Genomic DNA, 21,313 nt, shown 5'->3' on the forward strand with positions numbered 1-21,313 from the left:
GGTTTGCTACATATCAGACAACCTTTAACTGTCTGTCTTGCTGGTTTTCCCCTTTGATTCGTGGCTGATTTTGCAGACTCTTTCTGGTCATGCAGATGAACATTTCCCCTTTGCGTATGAGTCGCGATCGAACTCATCATTTCCGCCGTCTTGGCGTATGGTTTGAGCCACCGACATAATTCATCTAGATTTTGAACGTCTAGTGATGATGATGCGGCTGCCATGTGTTCCGCTCTTTTCACTTGAATGTGATGCGGTAACTTGGCCGTTAGATCCATCACTAGCCTGTGATCGTTTAAGTATGTCGGTCTACCCATTAGGTTCACGTTCTTAACGATGTTTTCTAAAGCGTTAGTCATGTCCGAGATTATGCTTCTTGAATCCTTTCGTAATTTTTGGAGATCGCTCAGTAACTCCAAATATACCAAATCGGGTCTTCCGAAAGTTTCATCCAAACGTTTTATAATCTCTGGGACATTTTCGGCTTCCATCATTAATTGCTGAACGACTCTATAAGCCGCTCCATGCAAAACCTGTTTGAGACGATTTAAGTTTTCTAGGTTAGAAAACTGTCCTTCTTTGGATGTGTCGTCAAACGTTTTCTTGAAGTTTGGCCATTGTTTAGGGTTGCCATCGAATTTGGGTAGTTGCATTAAGGCCTGTCTCTTGATCAGGACCCCTAATTGGGTGGATTCACCACCGTTAGATGCCATCAGTTTAACGAACTCTTTCGTTTGCTGTTGCTGGCTAACTATTAATTGAGAAATCATTTTCTCAAAGGATTGTTCTTTCACTGAACTTCCTTCTACTTCGGTTGATTCTTGTTCGGCTATTTCAACCTTATTTGCGCCTTCTGTTAAGGCCCTGAGCTCATCCCTATTTCTCGCTTCTATTTCCTGAAGGACCTTTATTTCCTCCTTATTCTTAGCCTCTCTTTCTAGAGAGGCTTTAAGCTCGTCCTTTTGCCGATTAAGTTCATACTTAATCTGTTGGCATTTGCGGCATAACCAGCACTCCGATGGTGATGGTTTCCGCGTCAGCTTGGCACATTTCAAGTGAAACCATCGGTCACACTCTGTGCACGCAATCATACTCTCCTCAGCGGTATCCTCCGCTGTACAGAGTCGGCAACTGCCCTTGTCATTTGAAACAAATGGATAAGGCATCTTGGACGAATCAAAGATTTCCAGCCTTGCTTATAAGAATATAATTTCACTTACCCGATACCTCGGTTCGAATTTCTTTCCTAAAGCACCGACTGGACTCCTATTGGCGAAGCGTGAACAATGATTCTCGATCGTTGTTTCGGATGACTCACTATTAAATTTCTTTCTTAAATGTTTCTTTCTGTGTGTTTTTCTTTTTCGGATAGTGACACTATGATAGTCTACGCACTAATTTGAGAGTTTTTTTTTTATTTATTATTAATCGTGCGCTTCACTTCACTTTACTTGTCACTACACAATTTAACACACTGCTGTTCTTTTGGCGACAGCACACCGTACTTTGTGAATTCGTTCACCTGAGGATGCAATTACGCGCAAGCTATTGCAAACTCCTCTCTGGAGCCACCATTTGTTGCTGACGGGAACAAATCGGACTACGGGGTCCGCCGTACAGAATTGACTATGCGAAGACTAGTCAATTTGAAGCTCTTGCGCCAGCTTCTTTTCGCGTCGCGGAACTGTCGCACTTCTCAGGCGAGGCGGACTTAAATGACGCGGAACTGCTCTGCGGGAAGATGGCCTCTCAGATCAACTTGGATCAGACAACTAGCCTTTGCCTCTGGGTTAACCAGAGCAAGTATCTAGCTGTGGATCTTCGTGGGTATCCGGTTAGCCAGAACCTAAGACGGAAATGAGCTTCGAACTCGCCCGTTTGAGGTTTAGATTGCAAGAGAGTCTTTATTCATAATTTCTTCCGGCTTATATACTAACTATGGATTCTGAGTTTTGAAAGTAAAAGTGAGATGAAGAATTAGAACGAGATGGAATCATCTCCGTACGATAGCATTAAGAACATTCTTGGGTTTAAGCATAGCACGCGTAATGCATCCTCAGCGTTTATGTCGATTGTTATGATTCCCTTGCTGGTGCGCGAGCATGATCAATTTACGCTTAAGGTTCGAAATTCATATGTTTATCCCAACATACTTCCGAGTTTGTTTACGCCTATGCGTAGCGCGCCATGACCCAATTTACTGGATGTTTTACGATGTGATTTCGCATTCATGTCAACGATTTGCAATATCCGGTGCCCGAACATGATCGCCTGAACGTACGACCTAACGCTTAAGATCAGAACGCGCGCTGATTGTTTATGTTTTCGCGTGTCGCGCTGTGACCGTATTATGCTTCGATTCTCGCTTAACGCTTAAGGGTCTGAACGCGTTCCGGTTTGTCTTTGTTTATACGTATCGGCCATGACCTGCTTTACCTCGCTTATGATTACTTAAAGTTCTCGTATGCTCGTTCTATGATAATATGTCGCGTTCGCAACAACTTCTAACCGTCCCTTGCTTTACTTACGGCTACTAAGGCACATAAGTGTGCCTGAGGGTGCAAAACAAAACATCGACAAACTTCATGGTTTATATAGACCAACAACAACAAAATGCCGAAGTATGCAGCTACCGTATCTTCCCAGACCCATCAAATTGATCCCATAAATCAAAGCCAACCGGTGGAACAAACAAAACATACACTAAAGGCGCCGCTCTGAGGGCAGCATCAAGAAAAGTGTGAGAACAAAACAATCAACACTCACGGGGATTGAGCTTTTTTTCTGGTAAACTTTTGCGTTTGATTCAGTGTTAAAGGCAAATTTTCACAAGTGGCAAAACAACGTTTTTTTCTGCTTATTTTGGGAAACGCCGGGATATACTACTCCGTTAACGTTTGTCTGCATGTTGTTTTCTACTGTCTTTTTCCACTTGAGCGAATTTTCTGCGTTATTTGTTTGCACAGTTTTCGGTGTTTTATATAGGTACATTATTCTATTTTTCTTCGCTTTTATATTCATTTCTTTTGCTCTTCGATAAAAAAAACCGCGCGCGCACACACACACACAGGGCGCCATTTGTATCATGCTTCTTCTTTCCTTGGACTCAATATCTCAATAGCTGTGTACCCGTGGTTCAGTCTCATGATATCGAAAGCACTACATCATGCCCTACTTGAGAGCATAATTTAATGGCCAGCTGCACCCAGCAAAGGTACGCTTATTCTCAGCCCCCTTCGAGCTTTTTTCCACCTTATTGCCCCTATCCTCCCCTAAGCTCCCATTGCAATAAACCATAACAAAGCGGTCCTCAAAGCGGCTCATAGGTCCAAAACTGCCGCTAGGGACTGGGGACGGGAAAAGCTTTTTCCTTCAGTATACATCTTCTTGTTTCCTATTCAACACACCCAACAATGAATTTTCCACCCGAACAGTGAGTGCTTGCGGTACGGAACCAAAACCGAAAGGTTTGCCGGACACACTCTCGCAGCTCAGTGGCGTGGCGTAGAATGAAAACGATCAAAACACCTCCCCTTTCAATGCACCTGGTATAGAACATCGGGAGGCAGACGAATACAAGGCTGAAAGTGAAGGAAGGGAATGCAGAAAAAAAAGAAAATGCCACCCCACTCAACCCTGGTACGCTTGACCGGAAGTGGTAATTGAGGGCAAGGATTTCGGAATAAATATCCCATTCGGGGTCAGTTTGTTTGCTTTTTTTGTGTTCTCTCCGAGACATTTTTCTTACGCCCTCTTCGTCAAGAATTTTCCACACCTTCAAACTTACCTTGACGATCGATACGGCACAACGATATAGCGGAGAAATGAGAACCCCCATTAAAATTAATCGATGTTTTGGCGAATATATTTCAGCTTCACCCAAACCCAACCTTCCTGCTCGTGTCACAGTGCACGTGTAAAGAGAGTTGACTGAGGATGTATAAAACACTCGAGTTCATTGACGGCCCATGGACAGTGTGGAGGAAAACTTTTGTTCCCGTACTAGATATTCCCTGTTCATAGGGAGCTGGGGAATTCTATTTGACAGGGAAAACGCTGGAATAAATAAAAAAAAAATAAAAACCTCAACAAGCACTGAAACCCGATTCACCGACTGGACCGACCAGCTGCAGCACACATGCAATACAAAAAGACACTGACCTCCCTCTGGGGTATTCAGCGTACGTACGTTCGCTGCACTCTTTCGAACAACGTAACGCTGACCCGAGTGTAATGCATTACATCCGTGCAGAAGAGGATGATGTAAAGGTGAAGGAGAGATTGACGGACGGTAGGTAAAGCGGTCTATTTTCTTCAGAAATTCACTCGGGCCATGCAATTACCGGGTTGCAGGCTAGATTTCGCTCTCGGCCATACATGCAAGTTGGCGTGTGCATCTTTCGCATGTTGTCCGTTGCAATCTCATGTCTTGTCCGACCATCGGTCGTTAACCTTTTCCGTTTTGCTTCATTCTGTGAACGACACCGACGGTTTGATTATTTATTGAAAAATGATGGTTTGGTTTTCTTTTCATATCGGTGTGCAGTGGACATTCCATTCAATCAATAGACTGAAGTACAATAACTGCACGATTAATTGTTACATTACTTAGTTGCCTTATTTATTACCAAATGTCTTGTAAAAAGCTTACAGTAATAGCTAATTCATCAATTTTGCATCATCATACTTAAAAATCTATTCATATTTTCGACGGACCATGACCTGTATCACGTTTGTAGTGCGTTAAACTTAACTCTATCTAACAGTTCTTGGTACAATTTATCGCTAACAGATGAGAATCACTTATTAAACTATGTCAAGCGTACGCTTAAAACCGAAGGCAAACCGGGTTAAGCTCTGGTAACCGCCACGGTCCCATTTTGCCTTGCTTCCCAAGCGGAAACCCGGCACGACATCTACACATCAAGTAAGTGACTAAAATTTACTCACGTATAGAACACTGATTCCAATCATTCCACTTAAACGCATGCCACGCATCTGTGACCTCGCCAATCTGCTACTCGGTGTATCGCGCTAAAACATCATATTTCGATGTGGTTTGTTCCACCGTCTCATGTCGGCCATACGATCTCCTTCGAAACATGTGTCTTGCCTGCGTTCGTGACCGGTGCCACCTCGACATCAAACTAGTCCAGAAGAAGGCATGTTGCTGCACATAGAAAAACGATGTCATCTCGTGCATGAAGTTGGTGTCTATCATTGTTCCTGCTTTTCGTTTATTTTATTTCAAATATTATAATGCTGTTTATCACATACAGCAAATTACCATAACAATTTCTATGCTGATTAAAGAATATGATAAGATAAGCAAAGAAGTGTCGAACTTACCGGAGAATTTTCAAACTACTCACAGTATTTGTATGTAAAACTCCCTACGTTGAAGTTGGATCCCTTTCTTCGTTCGTTTGAACATGCATACAATTATATTTAATCTGTTTCTTGCTATAGCCTCTTACAGATGCTCATAGTTAATTGTTTTAAACTGTCCTTCTCCTCTTGCAGTTTTCTTTCCTGCTCGTGAATGTACTGCGCCATTGGATTATCCTGCGGTACTTCAAACTTTTTGTTCAGATGCTGTGTGCCCTGACCATGCATCATTAGTGTAAATGTTACGGAATCTCGTGTAACGTTCGTTTCTTCTTTCTTCTTCTCATTGAGACACGGTATTGGGGCTGGAATGTGTTTGACCTTTGCTAAAGATAGCTCTCTATAGGACTCGGATACTATTCGCTCAAACTCTCGCTCAAATTCAAGATCCTCTGGTTGTTTCTGTATAGGCAATTCTGTCACCATCTTTACGAATTCTTGCGACTCTTTATCACAGAACGCCGAATGTTCATTGTTGATATCAATTTCAAAATCATTTCTTTATGGCTTCAGATTAGATATGGCAGAAGACGACGGTAGCACATCCTTTTTCTCATCATCCGAAAAGCAATCATGCAATAGAATGGAATCTACGTGATCCACTTGCTGGACCGATTTCCCGTTGAAGAACTTCTGACGCAAGTCTTCGACGGCATTGTTCGCTTCCTCCAAACTACTATACACCTTCAGATTTGGCCGCAAACGTTTTAAACACTCGTGGTACATGTGATCCATTAGAACTGGATACATATTCAACTGTTCATCCATTCCAACACAACGCTGATCTACAAAGATCGGGTGTGATTTCTTGTGCCAATAGTAACGCTGAAAGAACACAATAAAGTGATCGAAACTATGGCGTTCATCGCCGATGTTCAAAAACTGTCCGCATGTATTCAACAGCTTGCAGGCCAACTTTAACCGGAATAGCGACTCGGGCGGATCAATCGCTGAAGGTTCATCGTGCGAAAGATTGACACCGAACGAGATAATCGAGTACAGCGTGGTGAAGATGGTATCCGATTCGACGAGCTGGTAGTTGTACAGCTCACCCAGATATTTTATCATCGCAATTTGCCGTCCTGCTAGGGCAGGATCGTGGATTGCCATTCCTACTCGAATATCCTCGAGCACCGTATCGATAACTCGTACAACAACCTTCCTCTGATACGTGCTCAAACCCTGCAGCATGTCAGCTAGATAGGTGATCAATTGATAACGTATATTATACGCTTGTGATAAACACTGAATGGCGTAGTTCGACGTCTCCATATCGTACCAATTCAAGCGACGGAACTGCAAAATTATTTTGTCTACATTAGATTTTCCCAGTTCCTGAAAAATGAGCCAACGGATGTAGGCGTGCATGATTGGAAGCTTCTTTTGAACATCCTTTAAGCTAACCGGTCGCTTCAGGAGATAGTAGACACTCTCCACCTGCTGCTCGTGTCGATCCTGCATCAAAGTGTTCATCTTTAAACCCATCATCTGCTCAAGGAATGCGTTCACTTGCACACGGCTTTCCGTGCAGTTGAAAAGGTAAACCCCACACACCTCCAGCAAGGCGCATGCCATTTCAACGTTGTGATGCTGGAAGCTTTGCAGTAAACAACGCAAACAGTACAACGCTTCCTCCTTCTCGTACAAACCAAACTTCACCAGTTCGCCGATGTACCGTATCAATTTGATTTTCGGTTCGATTTGCAACTGATCCTTCTTCAGATGGTAAAAGAATTCCACTTTCAGCTTATGGCACAACTCCCGTGCCACATCCGACGATATCAAATTGATGATCGCGACAAACCGGGCATACATTGGTAACCGATCGAGACGGGTTCGCTGCACTGTGAACAGTACCGTCACCAATCGCTTCCGATTGCCCTTTACGTTCAGATGTTGAAGGAACTCGATGGCCGCTTTATCAATCATCTCCCGGTTAATGCAGCATTGCAAATTCTTTGCAAACTGCACAAAATAGTGCTTGGAATTCGGATCTGGCCGTGTGCTGTTTTCATCATCGGCTGTCAAAATTCTTTTATGTGTCGCTTGCTTAAAAATCTCATTGTCACCCTGATTCCACACGACCAGTTCCATATCTTCTTCATCTTCTGGACATGAGGATGCAGATAACAAATCATCACGATGTTCATCTAGGTCAAACAATTCCATATCGAGTAATTGCTTTGAGATAATCGTATCGGTTATTGTTGTCTGCTCTTGAACGGTGGCTTGCTTATGATTTTCGTCATCGTCTTCCTTTCCTTTATCATAATTGGCCAAAAAATTGCCTAAATCAGGTAAATCGACATAGAACGATTTAGTTTCTGAGTTGCGCCATGGGTCAAGGATTTCGTTCCGTAACATCTCGCCAGTTTCTTCCTCCGCTGCATCGGGTTCTTGTAATTCCTCCAGCAATGGCAACCCTTCGCCGAGCAGATCTGCTAACGAGCTAGTCGATGCGTACAGCATTTCATACTCATGCTTTTTTGTCGTTCGCTCAACTTTTGCTGTCTCGTTCAAGGGTTTCTCCATCAGGTGCAAGTTCATATGTTCCGATTGCAAGTGCTTAACTAGCGATTCATAGTAATCTTGTAGCAAGTTACGCAGATCACTTTGAACAGTTGGTGGAACCAGTTGGGACATAGGTATCGTGACATCATACTTCTTTGCCAGCTCGTTCATGCGTGTTGGCACTAATCCGGTGAACTCATTTCCGCAGTGCTTGCAGAACGATAGCACTATTGACAGATTCAAGTGCTTCTTCTCATCCCCTGCGATGAAACCGAACAGACAGTCATGGAGGAGCGACATTCCAACCGCACACGAAAAGATGCCCACACTAATCAATTCTGCAAAAAAACGCAAATCCACACGCATCTTGCTCGGATTGGTAACCGGGGCACATGGCTTGATGGACAGTAACTTCTGCCAGCTTTCGAACATCGTGGGTGCAAAATTGGCATACTTCCGGTGTAGATGAGTGCACAGTGTCAATGCAGCATCGATATCGCTCATCTTCAACTTTGCCCCCACTAATGCCTCACACACCCCCGAAATGTAGCTCGTCAAGTTGAATCGGGACACATGCTGCATCAATGAGGGTAGCTGCTGGGCGGTAAATTGTTTCAGCCGCTTTACAAAGACCGTATTCTTCTTGAAACTTGAATCGTAGAGAAGAAAGTTCACACCAGCTGGACGGTTGGGCGATATGTTCTGTTGGCGTTCCTGTTCTTTCCGTTGATAACGTTCCTGCAGGTAAGCCACAAACGCATCCAACTCAGCACGATCAGCATTCTCAACGATGGTGGACTCCTTGTGGGAAGGTAACAAGTTACCTTGCTCTTCATTCCCATCAGCCATCATTGCTGAATCGTTAGCGTTCCTTTCGATTTTGAAAAGATACAAAGCGACAGAAGCTAGGTGCGCAACATGTGCTAAATCTGTATTTCCCACTACAATTATTTCCAAAGAAAAAAAAACAAAAAATTCCCAAATAGAATAAAAGAGCCTAATTCAACGGAATCCAATCCAGTACACCTGTCATACCTGCTTATCCGCGACTGAGGCCAATATTTTGTAAGTAGTATTCGATGAAAGAGTAATTGTAGACGCGATGCTGACCAAAAGCTACACTTATTATAAGCAAATTTCACTATTTTTACTTTACTTATGGCTCGTTTACAGAAAAATGATCCTGCACTGTTTACCACAGACATTGCCACTGACACAATGCGAAAATGTAGCATCCAATTGGGCAAAACGGTAGTACGCAAAATTTACGCAAGACGTCGCTAGTGTTATTCGTCCGTTGATGTGATCTTGTTTTTTTTTTTTAATTTAAAAAATACTCAAATGTGCCATGCATTTAAATTATTACTTATGGCCTGAAAAATTATGTTATGCCGAATCTTTTCTAGTTTTCGAATTTAATTTATCACCCGAACTGCCACAAATTCACTTTAGTTGAACGAAGATATCATCTTTTTTTTGCTGCTTGGTCATTCATGTCAATGACCGTTGCTATATGAAAAGAGTTTTATCTTTTATTTGTAACCTATCCTAACCGGAGGCCCCTTTCTTGAGTAGAGTAATGTTGTTCCGATTTAGATTTGAACACTAATTATTCAAGTTTCCTTCCTTTTTGATTTTCTCGCTTCATGCGCAAGTAACCGGAACGCGGATGTAACAGTGTCGCACGCCGGCCGAATATGAATACCTACGTGTTTTTGTTTTTTTTTTCGTACAAGTCTGCTGATGCAACGACATTGATGGAGCTTTTAATGGGTGATGGCCTTTCAAATTTATCATGCCATGTAGCCAGAGGCAAGTGGAATGGTTTTAGAAGCTTAACGCTAGTGACCTGGTCGAATTTTATGGTTTTAAGCGGTTCATTCGTTTAACCGCGACAAGTTGTTGCGATTTATGACAGCGGAATGCTTCGTAAAACTACCGCCAACCTTCAAAATTTCAACAGTTTTTTTTAGAGATAGACTAATTCGTTATTCTTCGGGAACTGAACTTGAATCGTTTCACGATGTCAAAATGGTCAATCTTAAGCAGTCTCGATATCGACTCACAATAGCACAATAATTAAGTGTACGAACTTGACTGAAACACTTCATTTGGTTCATTGCTTTGTACGGTAATCAAGGTCGTGTTTTACTGCTTCATTCAACTTTCATTGAAACGGTTCCATTTTGTGTTTAGTGTTGAAATCCGAGTTATTCCTATTTTGTCTAGTTTGTGTTACTTTAGTCTATTCGTTTTTTTTATCACTTTAATCCACAATAAAGCTCTTATTCACTGTTTCGTTTCATAAGGTTTATTAAACCCAATCTGTGTATATGTCTCTATATCTTTAATACGGTTTTAATGCTTTTAACTAGAAGGCAGTTGCTTTATTTACTCTACCATTTCTTGTACTAACTACTGAAACAAAACAGTAGCAAAATGAAAAATCGCTATAATTACATAAACTCACCGAATGACGTAGGCTTAAGAAAATGGCCACTATTGTCTTTTTTTTATTTACCCCATTCTTCGTCATTACCGTATATCTAAAAGAGAAAAAATAACGTTTACCTAACCACCATAGCGTATCAGACAATTGTTCAAATAAACGATTATACCAATGGAACAACAAAAAACCAACCTAGAAGCGTGTTTTTTTTTCTCCTGTTTGAAAAGCCATAAGGGTTGTACACGGTATTCCAACGCTTCTAGTCTAGCATGGTCTTATTATTCGCTTCGCACTGTTCCTGTTCAAATACAAATTCAGCAAAAGCAAATATCTGCTCGTGATTCCTGCCTTTCGGTACGCCAGGAACACCTACCAGGCAAGGTTAATGAGGGTGTTGAACAAATTATCAAACAAACGTGCTACCGTTGATTGTTGGTACAGTTTAGGGTGCTGGTTTTCAATATTTTTTTTTCTTCCTGCACCGCACAAACGCCACACAATGTTTCTGTCGTTGCGTACGGTAATGTTTGTTTCGGTGATTCTTCTGTTGATGCATCCGGCATACGCTGACCGGGAGGAGGTGGAAATCATTCATTGGAACGGTTTTACCGCTAAAACGGAACGAGAGTTTAACGTTTGTTCTTTGCCAAATTTACCACCAAATTAACCGTACCGATCGAGCGACGGATGCTTCTGGTGCGTACGTTATGCATGTGTGCGACTTTAGTGCAACAGTACACGACAGCGGCATATGACATGTCTGTCGGGCAGGTTCCAGATATGACGCCATCACCCAAAGGGATGATTGTAAACGTGAGACCGGAGACCGGTGTGGTACGTACAATTTACACAACCGCAAACATATGCACCTGTTGGCATGATTGATGGACAGGGCAAATATTAAACACTGTCCTACCTCCGTCCATATCATTCGGGGTTGTAAGCTCAAACCGAGCAAACGCCAAATGCCCAAGGACATATACGAACGAACGGTTATGTGATTGTAGTCGAAGTGCACTTCCGGTCGGATATGGAATTAATTCCATTACTGGTACGATCCAACCGGAACGCCTTTCGCCCTCGTTGTAGGTGTGAGAAAAGGTTTATGCTACTGTCAACATTATAGGCGTTAACATTATAGGAAGCATATTTTACATGTAAGCTTCCATGGACGTTTCCGACCATATTTGTGCAAACATTTATAGAAAAAAAGTAAAGTTTCTGCTCAAATTTATAGTTAATTTGTTACACATCCAAGATGAATCTTTTCATCAAGGAAATATCAATCGCTCGATTGATGCGAGATATACACCCGGTTTTGTTGTTCGTTGCGTTATGATGCAGATGAGGTTAACTACCGCTGCGAACAAACGGTTTCTCTCAATTAAGTCAAAATTGCACAAGTTGGGGCCAAATTTGCACGGAAGCCTCCACCACAAACCTATTTCCAATACTGAATTGTTTCAGCGTGATGGGTGGTGAGACACCACCGCTCTCACTAGGTCGATGAAAACATTCGATACGAAACAAACCCGGCAGCGCTGTGCAGTTGCATACATATGTTGATGTATTAACCATCTGCCTTAAATTGTCTGCAAATCGATGTGGAGCACCATTACCGTAACTCAGCTACAAGTGGCCAAAACTGTGCGAAGTATCATTTACGAAACATTCCACGCGTTAGTTAAGAACGTAGGCCGACACGAAAGCGCATAAGGACCAACGGAAGAACAGTAAGTAACGGATTACTATTACTACGCCGAAATTGTTTTCCGCGGTTCGATGCGGTTCGAGTCAACCTGATCGATTCGAGTGTTTCAGTTTTGAAGGTGCTTCTCTCTAGCCGTTGCGAATATTAATTGGAAGCTTAAATATTCATTATGAATCATGCTACTCTCTTTGCCCATGCGTTCCGTAGGTAAGGCAGGCACGGGGTTTTTGTCGAGTGGGAGTCGAAAGTGAACGGAATTCCTCTTCAGCATGCCTGAATTCTCGTAGCACAAGGCTTAATCATCGTTGTAGCAGCTCGTTTTCCATCGTGGAAAATTGCTTTTTCACTTCATATGTAGCACGCGTTGGAACGCTTGAAGCTCACACGCACACATGATCACACACACACGCACACGCACACGCACGGACATATTTTTGGTACCACCGGGAACACGCACAAACACACAGTAGGATTGTCGCATCGATACAATCTGGCACAAAAATTTGGAGCTTTTCTCAGAATTTATATCCTTCAAGTCACGTTCGAGTGATTCAACCCGGTTTTTCCGCGCGACCGCTCCCATTTCATTCTTCGTTAAAGACACTTTAAGAACATGAAGATACCACAGCCCAACGAGTATTTTTTTTTTTGGTAATTCAGAAGCAACGTTTGTGATGCAAAGGTATGGACAACCTACACAAAATCAAGCGAAACACTGCTTCAAATCTCACTGATCACAGAGCACAGCCCACACCAAACGTAACCGAGCCCGACCGTTTCAAGATGAATGTGTCACCAAACGGGAACTCCAGCAGTATCAGCGCGTCCAACACTTAACGTTGGTTGGAATACACTCGAGTAGCGTCGATCGTTAGTCAACATCGTACCGAGGTGATAATGATCACATCACCCACTATCCGCCCAACGTCCATTTTAAACCCCTCCCATGCCGGTTCGCGATCACTATCGGCCATCACATCGCACATTTTTCCCATTGTCTCAAGGTTTAGCACGTTCTTGGCCTCTTGCCAGCACAACAACTTACCACGGGTACAGCACCAAACAGAACCCCGTCCCGGAGAAACGATCGAAACCTAACCTGCTTCGTGCGGGTCTGACAAACGACTGAAACGACCTGCCATCGCCGGTGGGCAACTAGCGGGCAATGTACGTCTTGGACCTTCACGAGCTGTCCCTCACCGGTAGTGCTCACGCTCACGAACATAGTCGCACCGGGGACAGTCCTCGATCTTCGAGTAGCGGCTTTTGCCCGCATCCGTCTACTTTGGTTGTCGCGACATACACGATCGCTAAAAACGGTCACCGTGAAGTTAATTAGTCTGTTAGCTGAAAGCGAAATTAATGCCATCGGTCGCAACAAGTGCCCAAACTTCCTTCCAAACGGGTGTTTAGCAAGCTAATGTGTGTTTGTACCCGCAATAATGTTGCGGGTTTGGGTTCCGTCCTCTTGTAAGAATCGTTGTTTCTATTTTACGACGACAGCTGAAGGTAAAAAAAACCATTTTAAATTCATTGTAGCAGCTGCCAAAGTAATAGTACGATATTTCAGATTTGTTATACATCTTCGTTAATGTTTTAAGCTTAAATATAATAGTGGGAATTGTATTTTTCTTTGATTTGTTGCTTTACTTCTTTTTCTTGGCTTAACGACCTTACAGGTTACGCCAGCCATTTCTGGCTTACTATACTTATTTTACCACGTAGCCAGATAGTCAGACCTTGCAACGGGGGGACGGTCCAGATGGGATTTGAACCCGGTCCTGCCGTGTGGCTCGGGGCCGTCTATCACTTACACCACTGGGCCGCCCCAATTGTTCCTTTAATACTTTTGATGTAAAACGGCACTTGATGGTGAATATATTAAATTTGTTTAAATTGCAAATGATGAATGAATACATTAAATCCTAATGTACCCTTAATTTATTATTTTCTCACTTACTTAACCGTTCGTTAAAATAACAATGAATATTTTATTATATTTCTATTTTATAAAAAAAATAACATTTTGACGTACAAAAACACGTATTTTGAATGAATATTTATAGAAGTTTGTTATCTATTTTAGCCTTGTTAACTATTTTGAGAGAAGTAAAGCAGTATCGATAATATTAAATTATGGATTTTCAATCTACAAATTTGAAGCCGTTTAAAAAAACATTTAAAAAGGTGATTGATCCGGAGTAGTCACCAACGTGGTAAAAATACGTGTATGTGGTAAAGACACTAGTTTTACACGGCAATGCCTTGTAACAAATTCCCTTCAGACCGGTACTCCCGTACTGCATTGACCAACTATCCTGCTATAGGAGTAAATTAATGTCAAGAAAACCCAGAAACGTGTTGTGTGCGTCACCCAGCCCAAGAAAAAACCTCTACAGATTGTAGTACCACAAAAGAAAATGAAACTGTTATTTGGCAGACATAACCCACTATATAATTACGCCAAAAATCAGAGCTGGAATATGAATGATGATAAACAGATAATAAACCTGTACGTAATTATTAGTGTTGCGATTAGTTAATTTGCGTAATAAAACAACAAAGATTAAAGCACTATACAAAGCCTTTTAAATTTCACGTTCAGTGAGTTGCATACTGAAGTGGCGAAATGAAATCGAAAAAATTGTATTTTCAACCAAACTTACAAAAATTAATTGATGTGCAGGAGCAACGGTTTCATGTTGCATTTAACGTCAAACAACCATTGCCATTATTTGAATTTTTAAACATAAAATTGTACACAGTGCACTGAAAACAACAACCTATGGTTTGAAGCAGTAATACGGACGTTCGTCTATGCGGTGCACAAGCTAAATAAGCAGAGAACAAATTTGCCATTCGATCACATTAGTTTCACACGATACGCCTCATTTGAAAATAAAAACCCTAGAGAAGAAACTCTAAACGTGGCTGTTTAAAATTCAATCTGCGGTACAATCGCCGCCGGTGCATTTTATCGATTTTCGCACATTCTCACCGTCGTTTGAAACCATTTATCGTAATGAAGCAGCGACGCGCTGAACCATAGACTGAACCCACACAACTCGCCCCCGTATCTCGGACGGTGTGTATGTGTCCTGCCGATAACTGGCAGGAAGCAGCAGCATCCATGCTCACGGGAATGTGACAACGGTTAAAGTTTACCACAATCCCATCATCATCATCATCATCGCCAACGCCATGATCCCGTGGATCGAAAACAAAGCGAAACGAAAAGAATAACACGACCAGAAAATAAAACATTTAGAGCTGATATAATAACGGAAAACCATAACCCCGGCCCGTTAAGCCGTGAATGATTGATGAACATTTTCATTATTAATGCAATTAATCTAGCATAAAACGAAATTTAACAGCACATTACTCGGACTAACTGCCTGCTTCCTAGGTGGTGTTGCGGTTCCACAGTGCTCCCCCGGAGGGGGTAGTGTGAAGAAAACTCGTCTTACGCCTTACAAGAGCTACGACAATATCATTCATTTTTGCGGGTGGAACTACTTTTTTTTATACTGGTCGCGTTTTTTGTTCCTTGCGTTACACAGTCGTTTATACACGGTGTAAAGCTACAGTCAAAGTGTGGTTTGAAATTTTGGTTATGCTATGATTTGCCCAGCGTTACGCAAACGTTGTCCGTCTATTTGCGCCTTCATGCTATCCTTTCTGGCGTTCGCTCAAACCGATATTACAGCTCTGGTGTACATTGTGGTACAAACTTTGCGACAGTGGGTGGTTAACCGCCGGAAAAGTTTTGTAGTACTGCTTGCCGGGTTAGTGACCGGACAATGGTAATGATTCGAGCCTTGCTCGTGCTACAAGCTCAAGATAAACTTTGCATATTTCCACAGACACAATCACACACACACACACCATCAACACCACCAACGAGACCAATGTCAAAAGGCGATGGTTGATGAAGGGTCTGGTAAAGTAAATCCTTCTCTTTACGGTCCAATCATGGGGATGCAAAACCATGACCTTCGCAATCGAGCATGATACATTGAACTTGCGAGCCCAGCATCGGGAATGGTCTGCAACGAATGGACCTTTGTGCAATAATTTGCAAACTCATTTTCAAGCAGCAGAAGCAATTAAGGGACAGTGATTGAGTATTGAGTAAAAATGGAGAATGAACACAATTGTCCGCTTGATATTTGTTCAATTTGTACTACTTTTTAAATACTTTATAAGAGCATGTTCTGGAGTTAGCTTGGACGAAATTGTTGAACATTTCAGTATAAAGTTTTTTATCGGACATTCGTTTAAATACTGAGCATCAAATAATCTTCTTATACTTCTTTTATTTTATTTATTCCTGAATAATACCTTTTTCGTATTAGCCATAATAGAAGGTTCGTCATACTCACGTCATGTTTTTTTACGTATTGGTGCCAATGGAAGTTGTTAATTACCTGTAAAAACAAACAAAATTCCAGTTAGACTCATCGACAATAATAGCAGCTTAAAATTGGTATTGAAAATTAAAATGAATTAGCTAAAAATTTCCCGAATTATTCCTTCCATAATGAAGTTCAATAATCGTTTCATACAATGGCTAATGGATTAATTTTGCTCCCATAGTATAAGCTCTTTGGCTGGTCAGTGATCGACGAAACAAATACATACGCATGTTGCGTATTTCCCACAGGAAGAAGTCAGATGGTTGAAGCTCACAAGTGTATGAATCATTTTCCCGGGTTTTACCAGAACCAGTGCGTGTTCACATGATAATGGACAAGTTCCAACCATGAATCATCCTTGCCGATCAGCACGATGACCGGTACAACCATCACTATCGCCGTATTCATTGCCGGAAAGAATGATTTTGCAACAAACGCGGGAAGCAATGGAGTGTTGGAGCATCAAAGTGAAACATTATTTAACCGACAAACTAGTTCACGCTTGAATCGTAATGCACGATCCCGAACGCTTGCTTGACGCACGTTTAGATCGGTGGCATGTGCGAATCGAAACCACAACCAAACCGCACACTGAGAGTCTGTACAGAGTCTGACGGAGAAGCAGAATATGGTGTCTTTTTTTTCTATCCTCACCTTGACAATGTGTCGTTCAAGTTGGCTTCGTGATCGGCGTGAGAATTTTGTGAACCGAGTTTGAATTTGTCTCATGTCGGTGGACATCTGGTGGAATAAAGGCACTTTTTTCGCTTCATATCACAATACTCTAAGCCCTTGACGGACTGGACGGAGTGCGGGCAGCACCACCTCCATGTTAGCCATCATTCGCAAAAACCCTAAACCGGGAGGTCAGGAAAGTTAGAATTATTTTCTGTTTGCGTGTCACTGCGCTTCACGGTCAACGATTTTTGACTTTTGACTCCGTGGTTTCTTGCCTTGACGCACGTGACAACGCACACGGTAGGTCGGTTGGTGGACAGAAAGGAAACAACCAGATACAGACAAGCAAAAAAAAAACGATCGCTTCACTCACCATACCAAACGATGTGGTCAGGTTTTGAATGTTTTGTACTGCTACCCTTCCATTCGGTCATGAATTTGCGCACACGTGCACCAACGGTATGTGGTGGAAAATGTTGTGCTAGAGATCGACTGGAGTTGAGGCAAGTATAGGTTCGCTAGTAAACCTGTGGTATTAACACATCGGAATAGTCTCTTTTTACCGCCAACACATGATCGGCGTTTTTAGTCTGTTGGTATGCAAATCGTTTCTGGATGGTCAATTCAGCCTGCTGGCTCCATGCGTGCGTTCCGATGTTTGCGCTACTGGACTGGATATCCGTTTTTTGCGGTTTTATCGTATGAAGGCCGCTAGTTATGATTTCTTTTGCTCTTATATTAGAGTTTTTTTTCACCGCAGACAGATCAGCGTATGGTAAATTGTTGGATAATTGAATAGCTTTTTTAAACAATGTGCGAATGGCTTTATCAACTTGTAACAGCGGCAAACAAGATATCATATAAGCTCAGTACATACAAGATCATTAAGCTCTATGATTGTTATTAACAATATCCGATGATGAATAAAAAGAAAAACAAACATCATTAAGTTATTTACTACTGAGTAGAGGTAGAATACTCTGCACTAGTGATAAATTACTGAACAATATAAAAGGTAAAAAAGAAATTAATAGTTTAAAACCAAAACATTTAAGTATATGAAACGGTATCAAAATAGTGAAAGAAATAGTTGAACACGAGAAAAAAACGAATCTTAAAAAAGTAAAAAATATGATTGTCATTAATTTTCCAAGAATTCAGAATGTAATAAATGTATATTATTTTTACGAAAGTTTTACTGCGATAATAAAAAGATTTAACAATCATTAGCTGAGGTATTGAAAACTTAGGATAAACTAGTAAAACATTGGTAACATTGATATAAATTGGTTATTACAACATAAAACATTCAGCCGAAATACAATTTCCAGAAAATGCATGAAAAATGTAGAAAACTTACTCTCCAACAATTACCTCAAGCACTGCTTAATATCTCCTCCAAGTGTATGAAGTATCTCTGCTACCAATGATATACCAACAAGACGAACGCAGTCGCAGTTCGAAAAAAATAAAAAGAGGATCAGACATCTTACACGGACAACATAAAAACATAGTACTCGGATTTGTCGTCCATATAATCCAGCAATTAGGTAAAACACCACCGACTGGATGAAGCCGCCAGCTCGCCGGCTATCGCACTGCAACAATTAATCTACCGCCTCGCTTCGTTGATGATGACTATACTTGACGAATCTTAGGATCATATTTCCCTAATGACCGGACTTCGGTTCCGACAAAACTCGACTCGGCCTGAATATGATATGCTACCCCGCACGATAAAGATGCTCGTTGCACGGATGGCACACGATGAAATGTAGCATGCCAGAGCAGAAAGCCAACGCCAGAACACCCAAATTTTAGCGCCGGGCTTTTTGGGCTCTCGAGCGAAGTGGATGAAGCGCCAGCAGCAGCACCATTTTACAGAGCCATTCATCTCGAAAAAAGACACTCCACTCACGCCACAAGTGTCCACAATTAATGAGCACGATTTCCCACGCTAATGCTCCCGCGACCGTCAGCAATCTTGGCCATCGTCAGCACCGTCTTCGTCGTCACTGCTTAAGGCGCAGTTGAGATTTCGTTCCCTTGATGCTGTTTCTTTTTTCCTCTCGACGGTGGATTTATTCGTAATAAATCGCGACCCGAAGTTCAGTTTCTATCTTCCACCAACACACATTTTCTTAGTGCCACCCTGTTTCTACGAAAGTGACCTCTGTGTGACCAGTGTGATCAGAATCGTTCGCCCGGGATGGCTTCATGGCCCGTACCAACAATCAACAGTGGTTGTTGAGAGATTTCTGATGATTTGATTTCTTGCACCAAACATTCGCCACAACGAATCAAGATGAATGGATGGCGGCATCCAGAGACGGCCGACCGTCGGTGCAACTTCAAGTGGTACTTCCCACAAGATAGGCTTGGAATGAAGCGTTTGAGAGACGAGCCTGATGAGTTTGAAGTACCACAAGGGAAGTGTCATTTCACCCGGCGGCCTTCAGCGCTAGGGTTCGTCTTTTTATCCTTGCCATAGTGTTGTTGTTTTTTTTGGGGAACGTGATTCGATATAAACGGTTATATGCTGTGCCGAGATTTGTCTACCGTTTTCGGCCATCGTTCTCTACACGAAGCAGGGATCAAATGAAGAAATTAAGCAATCGTACGAACCTAACCACAATAATCCACCAAAGGCAAAGGCTAGAAAAAGGTACTGCCAAAAGCGGGAGTGAATTATTTTTATTGCCCTTCTTAGCAAATACCATGCTACGGAGAATTCCCGCTGGAAGCCATAGCACCCATAGGCAACAGAATTATAGCCTTCCGGCCATCTCCCAGCCGAACAGACCGGGTTGGTGTTTGATAAAATGCAAATTTTCACTCGCTACACTAGCAAATAGCACGAACTCAGATTGAGCCGTGCGCCAGATCGACTGTCGGACGCGCAGTACCGGTGGTCGCTGTGTTTAGAAGTTAATGACTATATTTCGTCTCTTAAGTGCACTTTGCAGCGTGGAGGCATGAATTGTTACCGCGATGTGCGCTTCTCTATGGTGGCCTAGTGGCTTCACTTTCACTCTACGAACGCATCCGAAATTGTCAAGTCACTCGAAATATCGCTACTGTTTGGCTATTTCAGTAGCTATGGAGGCCCTTTCGTATTGTCGTACAGCATGAAACTACGCTGTGAAACTGTGCCGGGAATGGTATGTTTGAAGAAGAGCTTTGGGTGCTTCCGTACGATATCCGATATACGAGAAGTACGGATTCATTATTTTTCTTCCTGTGTCATCCTATTGTTTCTTATAGTGTTATACGAGCAGGTGCAAAATTTAAGCAACACTTCATTACCTGATTGAATTCTCTATTAATAGGAATTATAAGACAAAGTAGATACATATTTAGTCCCAGATTTACGAAACCTTTTTGATTCTAATTAAAATAATATGAAGACGAAAAAATTAGTTCAAATAATCTGTAAGCAATCCATTTTTTCCTCTTTCACAATTATTTACTTGTTTGCTAGTCATTTTTTATTAAAACCATGACGAATAAACTCTTAAAAAACAAACTAATATTTACATCGGACACAAATGTCCAGCAAGGAACTCTAAGCCTACCAGTCCCAAAACTTTATACAATCTTTTGGAAAAATTATCGATACTTTGACAAAACACACTGTACAAAAACACTTAGGCAAAACCTAACCATAGGCACATACATGTGAGCACAACGGATGCGACCAGAGCGCGAAAGGATCCCCCCCGGACGAGGGGTATTAAAATTTTAATGACTTTTATGAGACAGAAAGGCGCACCACAATCGAGCGTAATGTTGCGCAAAGGCGCAAAGTAAAGCACATCCATCATCAAATCACCTTATACCGTACCCGGGGACAAGTGGGCCGAAGTTTACCGAAGGGCTTCTTGGGAGAGTTGAAACGATTGGTTAGCGAAAATAGTTCACCAAAGCCACCATCCATCCACATTTCCCGTTACTGTTTGGAAACTGGCAGTAACTTTGCTAGCGATAACACGCCACGACTGTCGCTCATTTTCAACAGCAACTCCACTTCCTGCCACTACCCCAACATCACCCACTTTCGTCGCGCAACACTTTGGGACATATTTAATGGCCACAAAAAAAGGGTTGCGCTATCATGAAATGAGCTTTTAAAAGCTTTCTATCTTCTTTCCGAGAAAA

At 42.0% G+C, this 21,313-nt stretch overlaps 2 protein-coding genes across 11 annotated transcripts in view; both read right to left on the reverse strand.

Moving 5' to 3' along the window:
- The window catches only part of LOC125771879 (putative ferric-chelate reductase 1 homolog), a 55,137-nt gene that overhangs the window by 11,435 nt on the left and 22,389 nt on the right, over positions 1-21,313 (reverse strand). For 4 of the 8 annotated variants that reach the window (XM_049443015.1, XM_049443013.1, XM_049443014.1 and 1 more), the window contains one exon: positions 16,445-16,489. The exons of 3 other annotated variants lie outside the window; for them this stretch is intronic. In XM_049443015.1, the coding sequence (XP_049298972.1) occupies positions 16,445-16,449 (5 nt within the window). In that variant the 5' untranslated portion in view covers positions 16,450-16,489. Of the gene's footprint in view, positions 1-13,104; positions 13,226-16,444; positions 16,490-21,313 lie in introns of those variants that run through there. One more of the 8 variants, XM_049443020.1, reaches the window with a different exon arrangement.
- On the reverse strand, positions 5,271-11,277 carry LOC125771870 (regulator of nonsense transcripts 2-like). 3 transcript variants are annotated; one of them, XM_049442991.1, is made up of 3 exons: positions 11,022-11,277; positions 8,935-10,959; positions 5,271-8,840 (listed from the first exon to the last, which is right to left on the reverse strand). In XM_049442991.1, the coding sequence occupies exon 3, from the start codon at positions 8,749-8,751 to the stop codon at positions 5,890-5,892; it is 2,862 nt and encodes a 953-aa protein (XP_049298948.1). In that variant the 5' UTR covers positions 8,752-8,840; positions 8,935-10,959; positions 11,022-11,277; the 3' UTR covers positions 5,271-5,889. The 3 variants fall into 3 exon arrangements, with proteins under 3 accessions (XP_049298948.1, XP_049298949.1, XP_049298947.1); XM_049442992.1 differs by having other exon boundaries at positions 8,935-10,445; positions 10,541-11,277; XM_049442990.1 differs by having other exon boundaries at positions 8,935-11,277.

The sequence above is a fragment of the Anopheles funestus genome, chromosome 3RL, assembly GCF_943734845.2.
Source record: "Anopheles funestus chromosome 3RL, idAnoFuneDA-416_04, whole genome shotgun sequence".
Lineage (NCBI taxonomy): Eukaryota > Metazoa > Arthropoda > Insecta > Diptera > Culicidae > Anopheles > Anopheles funestus.